Source organism: Amyelois transitella, chromosome 6 (assembly GCF_032362555.1).
Source record: "Amyelois transitella isolate CPQ chromosome 6, ilAmyTran1.1, whole genome shotgun sequence".
Classification (NCBI taxonomy): Eukaryota; Metazoa; Arthropoda; class Insecta; order Lepidoptera; family Pyralidae; genus Amyelois; species Amyelois transitella.
The window spans coordinates 1,790,645-1,812,241 of NC_083509.1; the positions used below are offsets into that span (position 1 = coordinate 1,790,645).

The following is a 21,597-nucleotide window of genomic DNA, read 5'->3' on the forward strand; positions in this document are numbered from 1 at the left end:
ATAAATAAATAAGGCATTTACGGAATTTAACAATTACTTGATATTGTATGAAACATTTACATTTATAATCAAAGTAAGCTAATATGAGCTAACATGTAAGAATTTATAAATATACATACGCTTGTAATTTATAGGTATTTTGTTTAACGATATTCTCTTATGTTATTCTGGGTCTTCAGCTACCTACATACCAAATTTCATCGTAATCGGTTCAGTAGTTTTTGCGTGAAAGAAGTAACAATCATCCATACTGACATCCTGACATACAAACTTTCGCATTTATAATATTAGTAGGATATATACTTACATATTGTGACGTCTATATCCCTTGCCGGGTAGACAGTGCCTACAGTCTTGAATAGACTGCAAAAAATTCAGCTGGCTTCATGATAGAATTGAGATTCAAATAGTGACAGGTTGCTAGCGCACCGCTCACAAGAGGAATCCTAAGTTTATTGAATCGATTTAGCACTCTTTTGTCAACTATAAACGACCCATGAGAATAAGTGTACGTCAAAACACAAGGAAAATAAAACTATTCAAGAGTTACAAACAAAGAAACTGTTCGCAACTGTAGTTACCAGTTACAAACAGTTGGCTACAATTCTCAAACGTTCTCGGGAGACACGTGGTAGATTGTTCGATCGATTGGATGATGGATGAGACCACACCCCGCCATTAGTGTGAAAATAGTCCCTACTAGATACATACATATAATCACGTCTTTATCCCTTGCCGGGTAGACAGAGCCAACAGACTCTTACAAAGCCTGAATGGCAACGTTCAGCCGTTTGGCTTAATGATAAAATTAAGATTCAAATAATGATAGGTTGCTAGCCCATCGTCTAAAAGAAGAATCGCAAGTATTAGTCGCTATTTACGACATCCACGGGTAAGAGATTAAATGGTCCTATTTTTTTTCCACACGGCACAACAAGATCATACTATCCATACTATACTAATGAGTATGTTCATTTGTACGTTAATTTCTAAATTATGAACTGAATTATATTGGTACCGTGTGGTTCTCGGCACTAAAGAATAGAACCATTCCATCACTTTCCCATAGATGTCGTAAAAGGCGATTAAGGGACTGGCTTATAAATTTGGGATTTTTCTCTTTGGCAATGGGCTAGCAACCTGTCACTATTTGACTCTCAATTCCATCATAAAGCGATATAGCTGAACGTGGTCTTTCAGTCTTTCCAAGACTGTTGGCCCTCTCTACCTCGCAAGGATTATAGACGTGACTATATGTAGGTATTTCTGGTATCAAAATTGTGTGAAAGAATAACAATCGTAATGCCAGCCAGATTAAATTAAAGCAATATAAGAGTCCTTAGAAATATATTTCGGACCCTAAACAAAATTAGCAGGTAATTTGCTCAATGAGCGCTTAGAATTCCATTCGCAAGCCGAATATCTCAGTGCCTTGAAACTGCTGGCTTCTAAATATATAAATATTTGAAATACGTGATAAGACTTGTAAATAGCAAAGTTACTGTAATTACCCTCTAGAAATGTTATCCATATTCAAAGAACATTCAAAAGTAGAATAATTATGGGTATCTGTTAAATAGACATGCAACTTCATTTTCATCGTCACTTACCATCAGGTGAGATGGAACACAAATGCCCAATACAATTATACATATACTAGCTGTGCCCGCGACTTCGTCCGCGTGGAATAGTTATTTTGGGCATCATTGAAGCCCTCAAGGATGAATAATTTTCCTCGTTTTTTTCACATTTTCCATTATTTCTTCGCTCCTAAAAGTTGCAGCGTTTTGTTTTATGGCCTAAAGCCTTCCTCGAGGTCTATATCAATACGTCTATATCCCTTGCAGGGTAGACATCTGAATCTTAAGTATACTGATAGGCCATATATGTAATAGTAAATAAAAAATAAATAGAAGAAATTTATAAAAAATACCAATGGACAATTTGACAAGACATATCGTTAAAATATAAAATACTGTTTGTAGATTACGTCCTGTAGTCTCCAATTGATTAAAATGCTGATTTTCTTTTGTAGAATTCGATTTAGTACTAAAAGGTTTTAGCTAATTGGCTAGCAACTTAGCAATGCGCTAGAAACCTAATATTAGCTTAAGGTGTAAGACAATGTAGAAAAAAATAGAACTTAATAGTATATTTAAAAAAAAAGTAAAACACAATAAAACATTAGGAACATTTTAATACATTTTTATTCAATACACCAATCCTATCATTACATATTGAGATCTCTAAGTAATTATAGTAAAATTAAAAGTATTTATAATACCAACGGTTGAGACGATAATGAATTCATGAATTCAAGAAATTCGTATTAATCTACTTATTTTATTATTCTGAATCCTAGCCAAATCCTGAATCGCAATTATGCAAAGAAAATAGTTATATTAAGCGTCTCTTTGGTGCAAATTTATAAATTATCAAGTTTTATCGCCAGAACTTAGTATTCAAAGAAGAAAATTAAATTCAAATAAACATTTTCATGAAACTAAAATTTTATATTTAGATGAATGAATACGAAGCTTTAGAGGAGGCAATAAGTAACAATATTATCTTTAATCTTTCTGAGTACCAAATAAACCGTTTAAACTAATCTTTTTACATAATCTCTTTGAAAGCTGTGTTAGATCAAAATGTTGATTAAACAGAAATATCATCTGCTCAACTTTTACGTTACCTTAGCAACAAATATTTGGATTAAATATTTGGAACCGAGGCAAAATAGCAGGAAAAGCAGGGACAAGACAAAGTTTTAACAAATATTCGAGGGTTTTAATGGAGACAATGATTTTTCTAGATGCTCGTTCAAAAACAAAATTTAACTTATTAAAATTAAAAAGGAGAAAACAATACCGATTTCTATTTGTTAGATTTGATTTTACTTATGCGTATTTTAGACTAATAATACCAGTTGGCAACCCCTACCCACCCCTCCAGGGAAGAGGCGTCTCTTTTGGTATGTAGTAAAAGTCGAAGAATTTACATTAAAAGGATTGAGTGATGAGTGTGGATAAAGCGCGAGACGTAATGAGCATTAAGCAAATAAGTTTATATCATGGCATCTGACAAAAATACACATCTCTGCCTACTCATCCGGAAAACAGGTGTGATTTTTTTATTAATGCATTAGATACAATCAATGATAAGCATGACAAATTTGAAACTGTTTTCATTATACACAAGTGTACCGTGAAATGTTTGTATTTTATCTCAAATCTCACACATTTATTAAAATCGATATAGATACATTTATTAAAATCCTACTTTAAATATTGTCCACACGTTTTATGCCAAAAATTGATAGGAAAAATTTTTCCTTAAAATTTTTATCAATTACTCAAAATTTTTAGAGTACTCTAATATTATATATTCCACTTGAAAATATTTTTGGCCAACAAAGACGAATGGAATTTAATTTCAAAGAGCTTATTACACATTCAACTGTCCGTATCACGTCTGTCAGCCTGTCTGTCTGTAGCCTGAGGTGCTCTCAGTTATGGCGTTTCCCCCGTTTATGATATGTAAATAATGTCGGCAAGGGTTGTTTCATTGGTTACAAGTACCAAAGGAACATTGTGTTTCGTGATTTAAAATCGCAACTTTGAATACGTCACATCTACCTTATTAGCGAAAAGGTAATTTCCGTCATGCATGCGGAAATTTGTAATATTTTCCTTTCAGATAGATAGATAGCTAAAACTCTTTATTGCACCATAAGAGTAAAACATACAAAACAGACAGAGTGGTATAAAGGCGGACTTATCGCTAATGCAATCTCTTCTAGTCAACATTTGAATGGAAGGCAACCAACAAGAGAATGGCGTGGGCGCAGAGCAAGATAAACAATAAAGATGTGTCAGACATTAAAAAATATTATGTATTACAACTATAGGTCTTATGTTTCTAAATTTTTGATTATTGGCTCAAATATGAGAAGTCTGAATGAGGTTAGCTTATACTCATTATGCTCAACCAATATGTATTCAAAACGTAACGTTACAAGATGCAAGAAAAATTAGAGAATTACACCAATTGTAAATATATTTAACTTTTAATAATGTTCCTTAGACAATTTTCGTTTTTGTTTTTTTTTTTTTTTTTGATAATGAAATACTTTTGAGACAAATATAGACTAGAACCTTAATAAAAATAAACATCAAACAATCGAACAAAATGAGCCCAGTTTCGTCTCAACCGCTGTTTAACCTAAAGATGAACGTAGACTTGGCCACGCCTCACGCACCGCAGTCACCAAAATGGTCGCTTTTGTTAAAGTACTGCAAGACGGGTTAGTGCCCGTAATTTTTTTTATCATTATCTGTACCTTTATAAAAAACTTTTCCGTTACTGACTGACTGATTAACAACGCACATGTCAAATATCTGGGTCTAGAAATTTAACATGTAAATTTCTTGTGTAGTCTAAAAGTTTGACAACTTCTGTGGCGTAGCGGTAGTACGCTTGCCTGTGACATCGGAGGTCCCGGGTTCGAATCCCTGCCAGGGCATGTTGAGAAAAGATATTTTTCTGATTGTCCTGGGTCTTGGATGTTATCTGTATAAGTATTTAGTATAAAATATAGTATCGTTGAGTCAGTATCGCGTAACACAAGCCTCGAACTTACTTTGAGGCTAACTCAATCAGTGTAATTTGTCCCATATATAATAAAAAAGTGCACTAACAGAGTATTTCTTTAAAATTTCCACAGGAACGGCAAGAATGGGATTTTTTGTTTAACGCTTGCAGAGCTTTGGACGTACTTTAGTTATATCGACAACATTGCTGCGGTGCGTGCGATGCGGCTAATGCGTTCACCTTAAATTGACACTTGAGGCGTTCTAGTCGGCCGTGATGAGACCGCACTCTCGGACAACTTGCTCCGTCGACACTGGGTTCAGGAACACTGAAAATATTAGATAGAATCTTAAATTACAACTATTAAATTTAAATTTGTGATAATATTTACGAAAATAATATGATTTGATTAGAAATAATTAAGAAGGTTGTAAAGAAAGTGGAGTAAATATAAAGAAAATATTTTTTAATTGACCCTGGATTTAAAATAAATCTTTAAACTGCCGTAGACTTGAGCTATAGATAAAATTAAACAATGATTTCACGATATGTTTAATGTGACAATAAATATCACAGAAAAATCGAGAGTTTATTAAAGAAAGGACCCTAAAGTGGTTTTTCATTGATGTATTTTTTATTGTAAAAATTATATTACAATAATTTTGTTTTCCAAAAAAGGGCGCTCAATAAAGAATAGGACCGAAATAAATTACATCCAATGTTGTTTTTAATTGAAATTTTCAGTAAGAATCATATATAACGCAAAAATGTTTTTCATGACGAATTATAACAAAGACTAAAATAAATTTGGGTGTAATGCTCGTTGACCTTTCAGATATTACAGTTCCGTGGTCTCAAAGAGCGCCCGGTGATCTTTTAAGAACTCTTAAGAGTTAATTTTGTTTGTATTCATCAGAGTAACAATAAATCTTAAAATAGAAAATTCTGCTTGGTGTTGAAACGATTTTATTGCGAAACTATGTAAATATTTCTGGACACATTAATTCTTCATCTACTGGCATTAGTATTGGTTGCGACCAGACCTTCTTGCAGAGAGAGAGAGACATTTTTTGTTTATGAATACAATCCTGACTGGTTTGTTGGTAACTCGGGTTTTTACACGTAGCGATTTTGACAAAGTCTTCGCAATTTTATTTCGATGGTCATGGTTACAAATACAATTGTGTTCGTTTTCACCATAATATTGTATAACTTTACGATTATTTGTGTTGCTTAATAGCGTGAGGCATTGGATCTCATTTGCAGATAGCTACATAAGGGATTGCAATTGTTGATTTTTCCAAACTCTTGCGAGTTTTAATGAAAGTGATATGTTATGTACTTACTTGTACCACCAGTAAATAAATCCTGGTCTGGGAGAATACTTGCCGCTGCTATAGCGGCTTCATCTAATACTATGACCTGGAACCAAATTACATAAATTATGTAGTCGGAAACAATGTATGTAATGTCTAAAATTTTTTTTTCACAAAATTGCCTGTACGAGAGGGAATCTGCGAAATTTGTAAACCATACATCAGTGAAGTTTTACAAATCCGTTTCTTTTAGTTCACAATATATAATTAGGAATTTACCCATTTTAATATTAAAAACAGAGTTATTGAATAAATTTAAAGATTTGGATTTGTATAAGATTAAAAAGCGACATCTTTCTATTAATAAAACGGTGTCCATAAAAGGTTACATCTTTTCTTATATCTGGCAAGAGATTTTTATGAAATAAATGCATTACCTTTGGACACCCAATAATCCTGGTCAACTGAACAGTTTCCCTCGTCCTGTCTTCTTCAGGAGGGTTATTTCTTAACGGTAGCAGGTCGATGGCATTAGCAGCTAATGACCACAGATGACCAGCGCCTTGTGGAGCCCTGGCGCCTTTGCGGAAATGAGGGTTGATGGAGAGGTTATGCCTGACCGAGTTCTTCCAACGCTCGTCATTTGCCTTGTAGAAAGGGAAGCGGTCCCTGGAATAAAAATATATAAATCAACTTAAAATGTATATATGTACATATTTGTCATTATAATATCAGTATATTATATGTTTAATAATAATAAATACCTCTTTTAAATATAATAAATTTAATAACTAAAAACCTGTTCAAATTGCGTTCAAAACAAACAAATCATAAATCAGATCAGAACCTAATAACTGTACTGTTAAAATCAATGGCCCGAAAACGTCTCCTTGTGTAGCGCCCACCAATAATGTTTACAAAGATGTGATATACCGCGGTAGCTGCGGCGCGGGCCCTATCACTGGCTGGTACGATGTGATCGATAATCCGACCAAGCACGACCAATGTTCAAACCTAGCGATCGCGCCCCCAATTTAGCTGATTACAAAAACATCCGGTGTCAAACGCTTAGGTTAGGGCGACTCGTGCACCTGTTGACGCTTAAGGTGTAAACTGTTTCGATTGTAATCTGCGACTTGTAATTACCTGGATGTAATCAATTATATTGTTCTAATAATGGTGTGGTATAAAAGAAATTTGTATAGTAACGCACCGAATTTAAAGGTAATTCGATTTACAACAAAAAATAATAGTTTAAAACTTTTTGATTACCCAATTTCTATTACTTATTGTCCCTCCTGAATCGCCATTGATGGTTAAATTGGCATTAAAAGACGATGGTTTTCATAACTCATCGTTGAAATCGTCCGATAAAGTAGCAAAATAATTCCCATGAAAATCAATACGGCAATACTGATAATGAATTAATAAAATCACCCTTGTTTGCTATATAGATATGGGGTAATCGTGGGTGTTCTGATAAGGTAATCTATTTACAAGCTTGTCGCACTGTGATTATCAGCCCCAATCTGGATTATCCATTGCTAATATTCAAAAAGGCTACCGCGTGACCTTTATTACTTTCTTCGAAATATTATTTCTTTATACAATTAGTTAGGATTTAACTTTATATTATTATATTGCATCTGAATAGTTGAACTCTTACATTAATATATCTTACGTTTTTTTAACTTTTAATACATACATACATACATATGGTCACGTCTATATCCCTTGCGGGGTAGACAGAACCACCAGTCTTGAAAGGACTGAATGGCCATGTTCAGCTATCTGGCTTAATGATGGAATTGAGATTCAAATAGTGACAGGTTGCTAGCCCATCGCCTAATAAAGAATCCAAGTTTGTAAGCATATCCCTAAGTCGCCTTTTACGACATCCATGGGAAAGAGATGTCCTATTCTTTTTTGTATTGGTGCCGGGAACCACACGGCTGACCTGATTAACTTTTATTGAACCCCCTTAAAGTATTTAGTTTTCAATATATGGGAAGACGCGGCTAGGGATAATTCATCATATCACACTTATCATAACTTTTTCATCAAACTCATTTAATAGGTAATTTGAGTTTCCAATTTTCATGTTTAAATAGTTGAATAAATTCTCTTATAAATGTAACCAGAAAGGTAGAATAACCGTATAAGAACTTATATACTCCTACAGTCTTGAACTCGCTCTCCTTACGTCTGTAGTGCGTCTTGAATTTTTTATTTGGTTGTAAATAGTTTTCTAATTTTTTTTAAATGAAATATTACTGGACACAAGTTTATCTAAAAATATCAAGCGTCAAGTTCCACAACACATGAAAATTTAACACCATAACAATAAATATTGCTTCAATGAAAATATTTCAAAAGACAATTTGACGTCACCCAAAGAATACTATTATCATGTCAATTTCCTTTGTGCGCCTAATATAATATGGGGGTGAATGGGTTTTATTTCTTTTGACTCTTTCTGACTTCTTTGAGGTTATAGTTCGTAATAGCATGGGGATTGTGATGCTAATTCAATGACTGTCAGAAAATTATAAATACCAAGTACTAATTTATCTTTTACGGGGTAGATAGAACCAATAGTAACACGACGTGACTAAACTCTTATTAAGTTGGATATTTTAGTGATGGAATTGAGATTCAAAAATGAATTTTTTCATTACATGAAACCACTCAAATTTATCCATATAAAACTTATCCTGAATCAGTCTATCCATTAAAAAGACTGTATCAAAATCTTTCGTTTCAAATTGATTCAATTTCTAAAGTAGACCAGTGTAGAAGCTTCCACTAAAAGAATGTGCTTATTCCTTACTTTGTCATACGAAAACTAAAAAAAATAAATAAACAATATTTGTATATTAACCACCCAGATGACGTCCTTATTTTATTATTTAATAAACTAGTAAAAATATATTCATGCATCTATAATGAAGAGGGAAGGTATTATTTAGGAAGCAAGAATACAACCATCCTGGGCATGGTCGCTCACGTTCGCATGTTTTCGAAGTACTAAAGAATTAAAGCTACTTACCTAAAAGAAAATATAGATCGGTATAATCACGTCTATATCCCTTACGGGGTAGACAGAATCAACTGCCTTGAAAAGACCGATAGTCCACATTGGCTAAATGATAAGAATGGAGATGAAATAGTGACAGGTTGCTTACCCATCGCCTAAAAGAAGAACCCCAAGTTTATAAGCCTATCCCTTAGTCGCCTTTAAGACATAAATGCCAGTCTTGGCGGATCAATATCTCGAGGTAAAGTGCCCAAAAGATCGGCAGCATCAAAGGTGCCAATAAAAAATTGGGAAACTCCGTGTCTTTATTTTGAACTAGTCTATCAAAAAATATGAAATCGCGAAGCCACCTAGATTTTAAAACAAAACCGAGCACTCACGAGATCCACTGGTAAATCGCTGACACAGTCAACTCCCCTTTTTCTCTCAACGCTCGTTCTATCAACTCCGGGTAAGTGTATGGCGGCTTCCTCGGCGCGGGAGGCGTATCAGGAATCACATCTTCCCTCAACTCAGGTTCATCATCAGGCACTTTGACGTTAACAATTTCATCCAATCTAAAGTTGAGGAGCCAAGCTAGACTAGCGCAGTCATTATCATCATCAGTGGATTTGGAATACTTTCTGCGTCTCCATTTATTTCTGTCAGTTTGTTTAGCCGACATGTTTGACAGGACACGGCCGCGGGTGAACTGAGCTGGTTTTTGATTTTGGAATCGTTCGCAATTGCTTTGTGCCAGCCAGTGCTATCTCCCGATGAGGTTGGAACATCGTCGAATGCGATAGAAAAAGTTTGTATGTATACTTTTTTTATTATCGAATTTAGAGTCGTTTTGTTTTAAGAACGTTTTTTCATGTAACATAATATTTTTTTTTATTTAAAAAAATCATAACTGTCTTATATACATAAATTAATTAGAAAAGAAATCCATATTTATATAATAAATGCGAATGTAAGATTGTTTGTTAGCTCTCTAAAGTTAAACCACAAAACCGATCTTCACGAAATTTTACATATTAAAGCGTGGAATATGAAGAAAAACAGGGTAAGTAAGAAGCGGCAAAAGCTAGTCTTTTCGTAATTTGAATCTACATATAAAAAAAAAAACTGATCAGGCGCCTAATCCATCTCCAAAATTTCTACCGCCTCTGTAGAAACTACATGCGATTTATTTGACGATTTTTTTAACCAAATACGTAATGGGAGTATGCACTATGTTTTGCTAGATAGAGCTAGTTAGATGAAAATCGGTAATAATTAAAGTGTAAAGTAGGGGGTGGTTCCCGGCACCTTAGAATAGGACCACTCCATCCCATTCCATTTCCCATTCCCATGGTTGTAAAATGCGACTAAAGGAAAAGCTTTCAACCTTGGAATTCATATTTTAAGCGATGGATTAGCAACCTACTACTATTTTTATCTCAAATCGTGGACGTGACCTATCAGTCTTTTCGAAACTGTCGGCTCTGTCTACCCCGCAGGGGATATAGATGTGATCATATGTATGTATGTAGATTAGATATAGCTTACAACGTGTACATTACTAGAGTCCATGAAGTGTATGCAATGGAGAATGCGATCTAATGCCGCAGATTCAATTATATGCAGGACCACTCTACTGAGAAGATCTATACAAGGAGTGTGAGATATACTGGATATGGCTTGTAAGTCGTAATTACTTAATTTTGGTTAGAAAGTCTAATGCGAGCATTAAAGAAAAGTTTTAGGACATTGAAATGGGGATGAAATTTTTTAAGTAACTGCAAAGAAAAGCTAATAGTATTTTACCGAAAGGAATTAGAAAATGTCTAGATTTAAATCTGCAATCCATACATTGTAATCTTACTAATATTATGAATGCAAAAGCTTGTGAGTATGTCTGGATGTCAGTATGGATATTTGTTACTCTTTCACGCAATAACTACTGAACCGATTAGGATGAAATTTGGTATGTAAGTAGCTAAAGACCTAGAATAACATATGTGTTAGCCTATGGGCTACTTTTTATCCCGGAGTTCCCGCGGGATTGTTTGTTACGTTATGACAGGGTTTTAAAGCGAACGAAGTCGCGGGCGGCCTCTAATATATTTATACATACGTACCTTAATTTATAGTCCATATTTGAACGTGCCTTTCAAATCTCTTCTATTAGTCATGTCTACTCCGTAATGGATTAAAAAGTGATATATGTGCTTACAAGAGAAATAATAAAACCGAGGGCACATCTAGCGCACTAAATCCGCAACGTCTTCGACCGCGGCCGCTGTGTGCACTATGCACTTGCACTTGAATGCACTAATCGTGCACCATGGGAGGACAGTGATAACGTCCCACCACTATTTGTGGGCCTGGTCAACTCTGGTCATAGAATACTCAATGCAGAGATAACAATCCATTCCATTGTAACACCTTTGTCGGGTAGGATTTAGAACTGTCACGTTTGTTGATTGTTTCCATATTTTATGTGCCGTGTGATTCCAGGCACCAATAAAAAAAAAGAATAGGACCACTCCGTCTCATTCCCATCTATATCCTAAAAGGCGACTAAGGGATAGGCACCATGGGAGGACAGTGATAACGTCCTACCACTATTTGCGCGTCAACTTTGGTCACAGGATATTCAATGCAGATAACAATCCATTCCATCGTAACACCTTTGTCGGGTAGGATTTAGAACAGTTACGTCGTTGATTGTTTCCATATTTTATGTGCCGTGTGGTTCCAGGCACCAATAAAAAAAAGAATAGGACCACTCCGTCTCATTCCTATGGATGTCGTAAAAGGCGACTAAGGGATAGGCACCATGGGAGGACAGTGATAACGTCCCACCACTATTCGTGGGCCTGGTCAACTCTGGTCACAGAATACTCAATGCAGATATAACAATCCATTCCATTGTAACACCTTTGTCGGGTAGGATTTACAACTGTCACGTTTGTTGATTGTTTCCATATTTTATTTGCCGTGTGGTTCCTGGCACCAATAAAAAAAAAGAATAGGACCACTCCCTCTCATTCCCATCTATATCGTAAAGGGCGACTAAGGGATAGGCACCACTCACCACTATTTGTGGGCCTGGTCAACTCTGGTCACAGAATACTCAATGCAGATTTACAATCCATTCCATTGTAACACCTTTGTCGGGTAGGATTTAGAACTGTCACGTTGTTGATTGTTTCCATATTTTATGTGCCGTGTGGTTCCTGGCATCAATAAAAATAAGAATAGGACCACTCCGTCTCATTCCCATGGATGTCGTGAAAGGCGACTAAGGGATGGGCTTATAAACTTGGGACTCTTCTTTTAGGCGATGGGCTAACAACCTGAACTCATTTCTATCATTAATCCAAATAGCTGAACGTGGTCTATTAGTCTTTTCAAGACTGTTGGTTCTGTCTACTCCGCAAGTGATATAGACATGATTATACAAGTATGTATGAATGTATGTATTGTTTTTAGTCTTTCTACAGATTTACTTGTGCTTAATTTTACTTTAAAGTCTCCATGCTACTTGGTCGCGTCTCGCGGTCGGTTATCGCCTAAAAGAAGAATCCCAAGTTTTTAAGCATATCCCTTAGTCGCCTTTTACGAAACTATGTTTAGTAGTAGCAACGCGATGGGCTAGCAACCTGTCACTATTTGAATCTCAATTCTATCACTAAGCCAAACAGCTGATCGTGGCCTATCAGTCTTTTCAAGGCTGGTGGCTCTGTCTACCCCTCTAGGGATATAGACGTGATCATATGTATGTATGTATGTTTAATAGTTAAGCTAAAAACAATAGTTATTTATTTTCGCTTCGCAGTACTACACATTCTCGTCCCGTAATAAAATTAGGGCTGATAAGTATAGCAGCCTCGTCGGAATACTGAGTTGGTAATCAGGATAATCAGCTTCATTGACTTGTTATTGGTCACGTATTGCTTGTCTCAGGTCCTTTATGCGCACTTCTGATAGTACTGTAAGAACGCTGAGTTGTTTTATTGTGTTTCTATCGCTCTGTTTATGATCAGATTAGTGTTGATTAGTTGGTAGAATTATTCGGTTTCTTTTGCGCCTTGCGTACTTTCAATTAGTTGGCAAAAACCTTCAGTGAACTAAACGTGTAATTTCAACTCGTTTTACGAGTATGTTTGTATGTTAATGCAATTTGTTTATCTGTTAGTGTTTCATTGGATGTGCCGTGTGGTTCCCGGCACCAATAGAAAAAAGAATAGGACTACGGAATTGTTTTATAAACTTGGGATTCTTCCTTTAGGCGATGGGCAAGCAACCTGTCACTATTTGAATCTCAATTCTATCAAAAAGCCAAACAGGTGAACGTGGCCTTTCAGACTTTTCAAGACTGTTGGTTCTGTCAACCCCGTAAGGGATATAGACGTGATGATATGTATGTAATGTATGTATGTTTCATTGGATGAATATGCTTATTCTATACATTATAGAATAAGCATATTCATCCAATGAAACATACAACTTTTGCCTTAAACGACAACTAGAAAAGGGAGAGAAAAATGTAGTTGTTCTTATTCTAACTACACGATATACAAGTAAGTCCAGTGTCCTCAGCTAAAACTATTCCATATTTCTTCATATTTAACAACAAAATATTACCTCTTAGAGTATTCTCAGCATGTAATTTAGCAGCTATCCGTTCTCACGTCGTCCCATCTCACGACAGTGTATATTTCATCTCCGGCAAGACAAACACAACACCTCGGTAACCACACATGCTGAAAGCCCATTTGCAGCGGTCCTATTCTGTAATTTTTCATTTTAATCTCGAAATTATCTAATGCTGTATCTCTTAATTAATAGAGCCGTGTGGGTCTCGGCATCAATATAAAAAAAGTATAGGACCACTCCATCTCGTAAAAGACTACTAAGGGATAGGCTTATAAACTAGGGATTCATTTTTTAGGCGATGGGCTAGCAGTATGTTACTATTTGAATCTCATTTAATATATATAAATCATAAATCTATATCTATATACATAAATCTATACTAATATTATAAAGCTGAAGAGTTTGTTTGAACGCGCTAATCTCAGGAACTACTGGTTCGAATTGAAAAATAGTTCTTGCGTTGAATAGACCATTTATCGAGGAAGGCTTTAGGCTACATTACGCTGCAACTATAAGGAGCAAATAAATAATGGAATATGTGAAAAAAAAAACGGGGAAAATTATTCATCCTTGAGGGCTTCAATGATCCTCAAAATAACAATTCCACGCGGACGAAGTCGCGGGTACAGCTAGTAATCCATACATATAATAAAACTGTAACTCAACTTTGTCTGTGCATTGAAGATATTTAAGAAAAAATATTATAAGGGGTCTTTTTAGGGTCAATAGAAGCCAAAACAATTTTTTTTAGAATTTTTGTCTGTCTGTCTGTCTGTCTGTCCGTCTGTCTGTCTGTATGTTTGTACGCGCATCACGCAAAATCTACCGAACGGATCTGAACGAAATTCGGCACAGATATAGTTAGTAACCTGGATTAGAATATAGGCTACTTTTTATCCTGAAATTCTATCCCAAGGGGATGAAATAGGGGGTGCAAGTTTGTATGGAACTTCGTCATTTTTGAATCGATATAAAAAGCTATAAATAATCATATCATATTTATTATGATTAAAAAAATAGCATTTTATTGATTAAATTCATTATGCTTTGTTTATTTATTTAGTTCCCGTGGTTTAGATATTTATTTTTTGCCCACCCGATACGAGATGGCGCCTCATGAATTTAAGAAATAACACAATTGTAGCCGCTGGCAAAATTTTTAATTAATTATATAATTAAAACTTCTTTTATTCATTGATTTAGTTTCGCCAGCACTTACCGTTTCACCACATCTTTGAGAAGATTTTTTTTTTATGTAGGTAGTTTGACGCGCCCCGCATCGGCGACGGTTGCCATGCTCCTCAAGATTAGCAGGAATAACACACATGTAGTAACGCCAGTACTTACCATTTCACCATTGATTTAGTTCCCGTGGTTTAGATATTTATTTTTTGACCATCCGATACGAGATGGCGCCACGAGAATTTAAGAAATAACGCGATTGTAGCCGCTGGCAAAATTAGATAGTACCGATGCTTACAGCATCGGTACTTATTCGGTAGAGTTCCTTAATTCACTTTCGTCATCTGGACTGCCCGCGCATACAATTGCACTAAAAGTAGACATTCCATTTTGTAATGAGACTGCCTTAAAGTGGTGTCGCTTCATAACATTATAATAGAAGCTAAAATTCTTACTGGTTGTGCAGCTGGTGAAATTGTTTTTATACCGCGCATTCCCCTCAATCCCAACAACTTTCCATTTCAATTTAAGCGTGTACAGTTTCCAATGGCTATATGTTTCGCGATGACAATTAACAAATCACAAGGTCAAACACTTGGAGCAGCCGGAGTCGACCTCAGGACGATTTGCTTCTCACACGGACAGCTCTACGTCGCTTTCTCGCGGGTCACCAGCTGTGACAGTTAATTTGTGATGTCTCCAATGGACAAGACAGCAAATGTTGTAAACAAAGAGATAGGTACTTTAACTTTCCATTATTATAATTTCCTTTTTTTGTCTTTAGAATTTATTCGTTTTTTAACAGCTGCGCTTCCGAGCTTTGCTTTTGTAAGAAAAATAAACTAAGTTCTATTCCAGGCATTATTCTTCCCGTGTACGTAAAATTCATCAAAATCCATCCAATAGAATTTGCGTGATTGAATAGCATCCTCAAACAAGCACTCACGTAGGTACATCAATTTTTTTGCATAATCTATACTAATATTATAAAGATGAAGAGTTTGTTTGTTTGAACGCGCTTATCTTAAGAACTACTGATTCGAAATGAAAAATTATTTTTGCGTTGAATAGACCATTTATCGAGGAAGGCTTTAGGCTATATAACATCACGCTGCAACTTTAACGAGAAAACAAAAAATGGACTATGTGAAAAAAACGGGGAAAATTATTCATCCTTGAGGGCTTCAATGATGCTCAAAATAACAATTCCACGCGGACGAAGTCGCGGGCACAGCTAGTTAATATTTAAAACAAAATAGGGAGACAACTATATATTAACACCATAGGCTGAAGATAAATGATGAATCCTCATCATTTATCTTCAGCCTATGGTGTTAAGGAATCCTCCTAATTGTAATTAGGAATTGTTGAAAAATAAGAGTCGATATTTTATAATAAATAGTTAATATTAAAACAATATAAGGTGACAAAGAGTAAAAACTTTATTTATATAGTTTTATTAGGACTTTTCATCGAATTTTCTAGAATCCACCTTCGTAGGCCTACCTGCAAGGTCGGGCCGTGCGGTACCCACTCTCGACCCTTGTCAATGGACCGCCAATCAATATTCGTGGTCGAACACACGCCAAATATTAACTTCTTATCCCCCTCCTCGCTAAATAGGTTTCTACGTAGTATACTGACGAAACTTTATGTCAAACAAAATTACTTTCGCATGTTTTTACTGCGTGATATATATATAAGCAATTGAATAAAAATTATCAACCTTATAAATGGTCGAACTAAAGTAAGATATCACTATACTATAATGTTATTATTTTTCAGAATTCATTGGAAAACTAATGAAGCATCAGTCATTTACCTTCCTAAGGCTAAAATTACTACACTTGGGGGAAATTTGGAATACAGATATAATATTATAAGTACATATATACGCTCAAGTTTTTATAAAATGTAAAGTAAGTTCGAAATAATAGTATGGAATGCAAAACCATAGTAGACAAATGTATCACACTTTTCTTATCGAGCAGTTGTTAAATTGATTAAAAAAGTTTTGGAAAAGAAACAAAATGTCGCAACGAACTGCTACAGCGAAGTCTGCAATTAAAATCACAGGCTCCGAAGCCACAACGACAGAGCTCACAACGGTACAAAATATCCGAACGGGAATCCGATTTTAATTCGATTACGAGCATCGCATTCAATAGATGCAATTCAATCGATTCTAAAAGTGTTCCGGTTTTAATTGCAAGCGTTTTGTTCAGTTGTATCCGAATGCAATTATTTACCATTTATCGGCCGTAGCTCGTAAAATGTTATGAGCGGTGCCTCGTTTGGTAGTACAATTCATATTCATAACTGTCTGTTTTCTGTGGTTTAGCAGAGGTGGTTTTTTTTGCTTCTATAATTTATGCGAAAGTCCGTTTGACGAAACATGTTGTGGGTACCTTTTTGTTAACTACTTTTTGATTTTTGTACTGAAAAAGTGCCAGTTGCTTGAATTTAAATTTTTAAAAATTGATGCAGCTCTTGTTATTAATATCAACTAGTGAAATCTTCAGTAATCGGATTTATCTTTTACGAAAATTAACAATCAAAACCAAAGATGTTTTAAAATTTGTTTTGAAATATTATTTTATGTTGCATTCAACATCGACTTATTAACTTTAAAAGGAACATGTACATTCAGTCAGAAAAGTATCGGGAATGGATTATTTATTTATGGTTCCTAATTCAAATTTTTGTTTTTTTTGTTGTTGTTAGATTGGCACAACTGTTTTCCATTTTGGCGCGGAGTTTGAGTTGCATCTGTTGTTTACATTAAATACAGTGCTATTTTTAGTTATATCATATCTAGTGTGTATTGCTAATTTCATAATGGATAAAAACATCGAACAAAGAGTTTGTCTTAAATTTTGCATTGCCAATGGAATATCGTGTTCGGAGTCACTGAAAATGTTACAGAAGGCTTACGGTGAATCGACTTTATCAAAAACTCGTGCTTATGAGTGGTACAAAGCGTTCAAAAGCGGTCGAGATGTGATGGAAGATTTGCCTCGCTCTGGTAGGCCATCAACGTCTGCAACTGAAGTTAACATCGCAAAAGTGAAGGAAATAGTGACTGAAAATCCTCATTCAACTTTGAGAGAGATAGCCACCGAACTTTCTGTATCTCACGAGTCGATCCGTACCATTTTAACTAATAATTTGGGTATGAAACATGTTGCCGCTCGGCTAGTCCCAAAAGACCTGAATTTTTTTCAAAAACTCAATCGCATGAGAGTCGCTGAGGACATGCTAGAACGAGTCAATTCCGACCCAACATTCATGAAACGCATTGTTACTGGTGACGAGACGTGGGTTTACGAGTTTGACATGCAAACTAGTCAACAAGCTTCGGAGTGGCGCCTTCCAACTGAACCGAAACCGAAAAAACCACGCCAAAGTCGTTCAAAAGTCAAAGTCATGTTGACTGTTTTCTTTGACTATCGCGGTGTTGTGCACTCGGAATTCTTGCCGGAAGGTCAAACGGTAAATAAGGAATATTATTTGAGTGTTATGCGGCGTTTAAGAGAGCAAATCCGACGAAAAAGGCCAGATTTGTGGAAAGAAAATTCTTGGATTTTGCACCATGATAATGCACCTTCGCACAAGGCCATCATTGTGAACGAATTTTTAACCAAACACTCAACAAATACCATCGAGCAACCACCATATTCACCAGATATGGCTCCAGCCGACTTTTTTCTTTTTCCTAAACTCAAATTACCACTTCGTGGCACCCGTTTTCAATCGGTAGAAGACATAAAAGAGAATTCGCGGCGAGAACTGACCTCAATTCCGGAAACAGCGTTTAAAAAATGTTTTGATGATTGGATTATTCGTTGGCGTAAGTGTATCGTTTATAAAGGAGCATATTTTGAAGGTGATAAAATAAATTTGGATGAATAACAAACAGTTTGTGTATTATTGATCTTTTCCCGCTACTTTCTTGACAGAGTAGTATACAATGTATATCAATATTTTATGAAAATCCTCCCTACATGGTATTAATATAAAATTTTGATCTTCATTTAAAATAAAGTTATGAGACTTACTTTAAATGAAGATCAAAATTTTATATTAATTGTTTGAAGATCAAAATTAATTAATTCATTGATTATAGACAAATGATCCATAACCAATGGTTAAGAGTACCCGAAACCGCCGAGCTTGCATGAAGAGAGTTATGAATGTGGATGAAGCGAAGGAAGCTTGCAGAGATCGTGGCAAGTCGAAAGAGGTAGTCTCTGCCTACCCCTCCGGGAAAGAGGCGTGATTTTATATATGTATGTATGGTCCATAGCCACGACGAGTTTACGACTAAGAAGAAGAAGAAGAATTAAATTAAAAATTTAACAAATGCCCTTAATTATGAAAGCTTACAAAAGTACCCACGTAGCTACGCACTTCAAAAGGAGAACTTATCTCACCTACCTACTTGGCATTTCAAGAGCACTAAACCCAAGTTTACTAAGTCCTATTGAACACACCATAAGACAGTTGAGCTCTTGTCGACAAGTGGCTCTAGATTGCAGGAATCCATTAGAAGCAGATACTAAGTGGGATTAATCTGAATGGATTTCATCGCTATTATGATCTATTGTGAAAAATTTATTGATATGCTTTTGTTGGTCAGTGTACTAGGTATGCGAGAGACAATTTTATCGCCATTGTATTTTTAATTTGTTTTGTCACTTGCATGAATTTTGTGAAATGATTTCGTGAAGTAATAAGTATTTGGTAAAACGCCGTTATCGTAATACCTTTTTCATTTTGTAACGATTGTGGTATAAATTCTGCCTGTGACTTACTTCGTGTAAGTTAAACTATGTTTTAGTGCATAGGGTTAACTTACACTATAGTTTAGTAAACGCATTAACTTTTATCTTACTTACTATTGCCATTACATAACAAAACTGCTCCTTTATTACTTGGGTCTCTTATTTTAGATCTTATTTCAACTAAAAAAAATAATGAATGAATGAAATTTAAAAATGATTTACCATTTGATTTAAAAGTATTTCTACATTTAAAAAAGCCAGAAATATCTCCACTTTTTAAAGAAAGGGAAGAATAAATTAAGGTATATTTATTCAATGAGAATTATAATGAAATCAGTAAATTTATCATTAGCAATATAGACCGTTCTTAATAAAAATTAACCGTAATACACCGTCATAAATAAGAGGAAACCATAATAAATGTTCCATCCGATAAATAATTATCCGTGGCGCTTTGACTAGAAACCAAGAAGCTTAGAGCGACTCTTTTTGATGGAGTTTGCATCCTTTTAATAATAATTCGGCAGGCAGCCGCAATATCTTAGACACTAAATAATGAAGTCTACGATTAAGAATATTCTCTAAAATAAAAGAGAAAATAATTGATTTTTCAAAAGAATGTGAATTGGTTAATTCGATCGTTAACTCCTTGTCCACTAAATTTCAAACACTTACAGTATTTCAAGGTTCTGTGAACACTTCTTGTACTTGAATAAGAAGGTATCAAGACGAAAATTCTAGAAATTTATATTACAAATCTCGTCGAATGTGTATAAGCCATTAAAATAGGCAAGCGGGACTAAGGGCAAGAGCGTTTATAATACATACATGCATACTATCACGCCTGTTTCCCATTGGAGTAGGCAGAGACTATGGAATTCCACTTGCTACGATCCTTACAGACCTTTCCCGTTTCCTCTACACACATTACTCTTTTCATGCATATTCGACGATTACGGGTACTCCTAACATCTCCCTTTTTCAAGACATTCAAAATTCGGTCCTTGAAAGTTCGACGAGGCCGGCCCTATCCCACTTTTACGGTTAGCTCTGCCTTAAAAAAATTAAATTATTATAATAAAAACAAAATATTGCTATATAAAGTAAAGTAATATAAAGTATAAAATAGACTGAGTAAATAAGTTATTAATTTTAGCTATTACTATTTCATTCGCCGTGAAAGTAAATATAATATCTGACGCCCTGCATTGCCCCATTAGAAGAGATAATACTTATCGCGTTTTGCGAGTACTAACTTACGGAGAGACAAAAAGACAGACAGGAATTCTAAAAGTCACATTTTTGGCTTCCCCCATAGCGATGTTTTGCCAATATCTTTTAAGTCTCTGCCTACCCCTCCGGGAAAAAGGCGTGATTTTATGTATGTGTGTACAGACATCGGTCAGTTACTATTTTATTATATGTACAGACTTTATTCTTGCTTTCTGCCTCCATTTGTTTCGTAGTTCATGGGTCGAAATGAAGTAAATGGAAGCAATGAAGTATAGAGGAGCATCGCCGACATTCATTTTAGACTCCTGAGTTATTTCAACTGATTTTCTTTGAGATTTGATTTTAGATGAGGGGGTATTAAGTAGCCGAAGTTAAATGTTTCCAAGCAACTTATCTTTACCGTGGAAAATAGAGCGGGCAACATTTTGAAAACATTTTTTTAATAAAGCCTCTGTAGTGATTTCATATAACTGTGTTAATATTATAAATAACTAGCTGTTGCCCGCGACTTCGTCCGCGTAACCCACACTAAAAATGACGAAGTTTCATACAAACTTGCAACCCCTATTTCACCCCCTTAGGAATAGAATTTGCAAAAATCCTTTCTTAGTGGATCCCTCCTAATTAAAATCTACCTTCCTGCCAAATTTCATCATTATTGGCTCAGTAGATTTCGAAATTTCGTGATTCCTAAGTGAGTGTTTTTCGCTTTTATATATATAGATATAGGTTAGGTTGACCTGATAATAAAAAGTAAATCTCATTAACGTTAAGAATTTAGGTGAAAATGGATGCGGACAAATTTCGTCTCTTCACTTGTTTCCTTTTA

General features: G+C 35.2%; 1 protein-coding gene across 1 annotated transcript; it reads right to left on the reverse strand.

Annotated features, from left to right (window-relative positions):
- Window positions 1-4,136: 4,136 nt before the first annotated feature.
- On the reverse strand, window positions 4,137-9,611 carry LOC106142780 (hepatocyte nuclear factor 3-beta). Its single transcript, XM_013344687.2, has 4 exons — window positions 9,324-9,611; window positions 6,344-6,575; window positions 5,937-6,012; window positions 4,137-4,918 (listed from the first exon to the last, which is right to left on the reverse strand). Exons 1-4 carry the CDS (start codon window positions 9,605-9,607, stop codon window positions 4,854-4,856), a joined length of 657 nt encoding a protein of 218 aa, XP_013200141.2. The 5' UTR covers window positions 9,608-9,611; the 3' UTR covers window positions 4,137-4,853.
- Window positions 9,612-21,597: the final 11,986 nt, after the last annotated feature.